At 48.5% G+C, this 3,687-nt stretch overlaps 1 protein-coding gene across 1 annotated transcript; it reads right to left on the bottom strand.

The window, feature by feature from the left end:
• Positions 1-493: 493 nt before the first annotated feature.
• LOC112281500 (uncharacterized) lies at positions 494-2,793 on the bottom strand. The gene is made up of 2 exons (XM_090249417.1): positions 2,487-2,793; positions 494-2,285 (listed from the first exon to the last, which is right to left on the bottom strand). The coding sequence occupies exon 2, from the start codon at positions 2,088-2,090 to the stop codon at positions 939-941; it is 1,152 nt and encodes a 383-aa protein (XP_090105543.1). The 5' UTR covers positions 2,091-2,285; positions 2,487-2,793; the 3' UTR covers positions 494-938.
• Between the last annotated feature and the right edge of the window lie 894 nt (positions 2,794-3,687).

Raw genomic sequence — 3,687 nt, 5'->3', positions numbered from 1 at the left:
CGCCCCAACGTAACTGACCGTAAACCCAACTGTGCTGAAATATAAGAACAGAACATTTACATGACATGCTACGGGTGAGTGTTCCATGACATAAGTAATTCATACACTTCCAGGTGATCTCCACCAGCGATAGAACGTCTTACTGCGAAACAGCTTTAATGATGGCACTAGTACCTCCTTTCAAGGAACATGGCAGTCGCCGTCACAGCTGATGATAAAATGTACAGAATAAGGATCAGGCCACCATTTCGAAAAGCTTAAGCATGGAATTCAGAAGACCTACCAAAATATGAGATTAAAACAATACCACCCTCCATTCTTCACCATTAGCCAATCTCCAGAACGTGCAAATTCACCATCTTGCCACGGTATCTATGAACATGAACAGAGAACCGCAACAGAAGAGGAAAAACACAGACATACACACACACATATACACACAGACATTCTCTTGCATGTTCAGGACCGACTCCAGGACATTAGAATGTAGAAATATCCAAATGCAATTTACTCGCGAAGATCAACAAAGAATCTTATACAAAAAAAATCTTAGGTCCTTCCCTATGACTTTCAGAGTCAGTCATGCACTAGATGAGCCCCAATTGCTCAACGACGATGACAGTCTAAGATTTAGAACCAAGTAATTGCACGCCAATACTTTCAAAAACCCGCTTATATTACACTATTTCATTCAATCCTCACTCACATAGCCGGTCTACTGCACACTGATAGCAAGCTAGAGCCCATTGGCAGACTCCACATGAAGTTATGAAACTAACTCAATTCTATTCACAAATCCGTGTTTGCAACATCCAATTCACGACGCCTTGCACAAGTGCACACGACATTTGCGTAAGCCTATGACAGTCTAATGACAAGATACAATGTACAGTTCGAGTAATTTACAGACTCCTTCAGGCTCCGGCTCGCGACCAGAACTATTGGAAGATGTCATGAATATCGTGCATGTCTTGCCACATCGAAGAAACTGTGTCACCCTCTTCATAGCCGTTATTCGAGTATCCATTGGTTGGCGTGCTCCCCTCCTCTTCGATCGTACTAGAGCCATGAGGAGGCGAGGAACCATTTGTGGGATGAGCCACACCTCTCGAGTCCAGCTGATTATGGTTCGAAAAAGATGGTTTACCACTCACCTGTGGTCGCGTGTTGAGCCCCAGGTGAAGTAGCATCGACGAATCATATCCGCCACTCTTCGCGACAGCTTGCAGATCCACTAGAGCACCTGCTTTACGAGCATCGGAGTCAGCTGTGGTGGTCGGAACAGTGCCACTCGTCACCTTACACTCTTCCCACAGCGATTGCACAGAATGGTTTCCAGCCTGCAGGTGGGGGTTTTGCGGCATCATGTTGCTCCAGAATTCGTGCTTCACTGGTCCGGCGGCACCGTTTGTATTAACACCGTTGTCGCCTTGCAGCTGAGCACCAACATCTGTCCCGCAGTAGTGCCCTGTGGCCGTTGGCAATGACTGCGGGTTCATCACACCACATGCGGGATGCATGGACTGAAATTCATGTTGTGTAGACTTGTTCGACAGTGGCTGGGCATACATTCCTTGGCTCTGATCCACAGGGTAAGCGGGGTAAAGTGTTTGCGGTACGAAACCTGGTAGCTGGGAGAAATTGAAGCCCGACATGTCGTGTGTCAAAAGTTGCTGGAAGCCCATGTTGGCCATCCCAGGTTGCCCTCCCGCGGTGGCCAAGGCAAGTGGGCTAGTAACGGAGCCAGGAGCTGTTCGCATGTAAGGCTCCTGCCTCTGATGTCGGTGCTTCTTCCGGGATCCTCCTCCTACTGGAACATTTCGAAGCGTACCCCCGACTGTCCAGTATCTCTGGCATTGCCTGCAAAAGTGCCTGGGCTGGTTTACACTGTAATTATTGTAATAGCAAAACTTAGTGTTCATCGACTCGCATCGCGGACAAGGCAGGACCTTCTGAGGTTTCTCAAGGGCTTTCTTGCCAGGCGAGTCTGGAGTCAGAGGTATAGTTGTTCCATCCAAGGCTAATTTCCTCGCCTTCTTTTCCAATGATCCTTCAGTCGTGCCGTCCTTTGAAGCCGTTAAAAGCACCATTTTGATGGCTTCTACCTATTCCCCTTCTGATATCCTTTCTCAAACACGAGAATACGAGGTCTGTTAACACCTTCAATCCAGCTCCCATTCCAAGCAAGGCTCTCAAAGAATAAGGTCCCCAATCGTTCTGCAACACATATCCTTCAAATCAGCCTCTCCGTGGGTCATACTCTGAACATCGGTGGCTCACTGCCTCTGCAATTCAAGACGCAGTCATCAGCTGGTCAATACACGCGTGCTAACACCGCATGCAGCTACCCTCGGAATCCACGGTCTCTCAAGCACTGGCTACGTGCTCACCAAATCACCTCAAACTTGATCTCCAGCGCATGCTCAACCACCACATACATAGATTACTCCCGAGAACGGCTGGATTGTGAAAAACTAAGTACGCACCAAGGTATGAGACTTGCTCCTCACAAGCATACCCCACAAGAGAGACGAACCCCTCCCTGAAACTGGCAGCCGCCGACACACTCTTGGTCGTTCGAAGCCTCAAAGGCGCAAGCGTGCAACAACCCACAGGGACACAAACTGCGTAGTTCCACACAGGACTAGGTGGTGAAAAGACGTTCCGAGGACGATGATGGCGATGATGACGAAGCGAGGACGATGATGACGTTAACGACGAGGACGACTAGGACGACGACGATTGCGGTGACAAGGGAGCCTGCTGCAGGCAGCGCAGCGGAATGGGATGGGTTATGGGTGGTTGCATGAGCTGGGTGCTGTGGGAACGTGAAGCACCTGCAGGATGTGAGGGCAGATCGAGGATGATTCGATGGATCTGGGCTAGGCATGGGATGGGGTAATGTGGCTAAGGTGTGTCGCTCCATCACAGAGTGCGCTTGATCGAGCGGGCTGCACAGGGGTGGGTGGTGTCGCGGTGGGGTTGGCTGCGAGGGAATAAAATGGACTAGATGGACGTGGACGGAGGCAGACCGTGTAGACGGCGAGCCATTGGCCCCCCACACTTGGGAAAGCCGCCTTATCCCCCCACCCCAAGGAAACACTACACAAATAATATTAAAAAATACCAACAAATAAACAATCAAACAAAAACAACTAAACAAAAGTACCCACATACAGTCACTAGCTTCATTTCCAACTCCGCCTCCGCGTTGGAATCCTCGCTGCTGTACCCTTGCTGATGCATCCTCGCTGCTGGGTGTAAGATGCTCACTGGTCCAATGGCCCGGACCCATGCATCCTACTCCTCCTCTTCTCACCCTTCAAAGCGCCCGCGGTTGCGACTTTGTTGTGCCTCGCACGTCGCGTTTGAGCTAGGACGTGGCTCAATGTGCACGAATGTGCGATCTACAAAGTTTCTACGGGCAAAATTTCCATTTCTACAGGAATAGATGCTTGCTAGAGCTTGCGTTTTGGATTGCTGAAGTTGATGCAGAAGTTGCCTTACAGTGCGCTGTATGTCGCCAGTTTCTTTAGTTTCAGTTTTCCAAAAATTATATCTATGTACATACATATAGATAAATAAATAAATAAAATTTCATGGGAATATGAAAAAAAAACCAAAAAAAAACAAAAACAAAAACAAAAAATGCCTTGTTTTCTGTTTCTAATTCAACATAATTCCAGA

Source organism: Physcomitrium patens, chromosome 4 (assembly GCF_059467195.1).
Source record: "Physcomitrium patens ecotype Gransden chromosome 4, ASM5946719v1, whole genome shotgun sequence".
Lineage (NCBI taxonomy): Eukaryota > Viridiplantae > Streptophyta > Bryopsida > Funariales > Funariaceae > Physcomitrium > Physcomitrium patens.
This window is presented reverse-complemented; position numbering and strand designations above follow the sequence as displayed.

Excerpts from the sequence above, each read along its gene's own strand:
- LOC112281500 (XM_090249417.1), bottom strand. The coding sequence starts at position 2,090 with ATGGTGCTTTTAACGGCTTCAAAGGACGGCACGACTGAAGGATCATTG.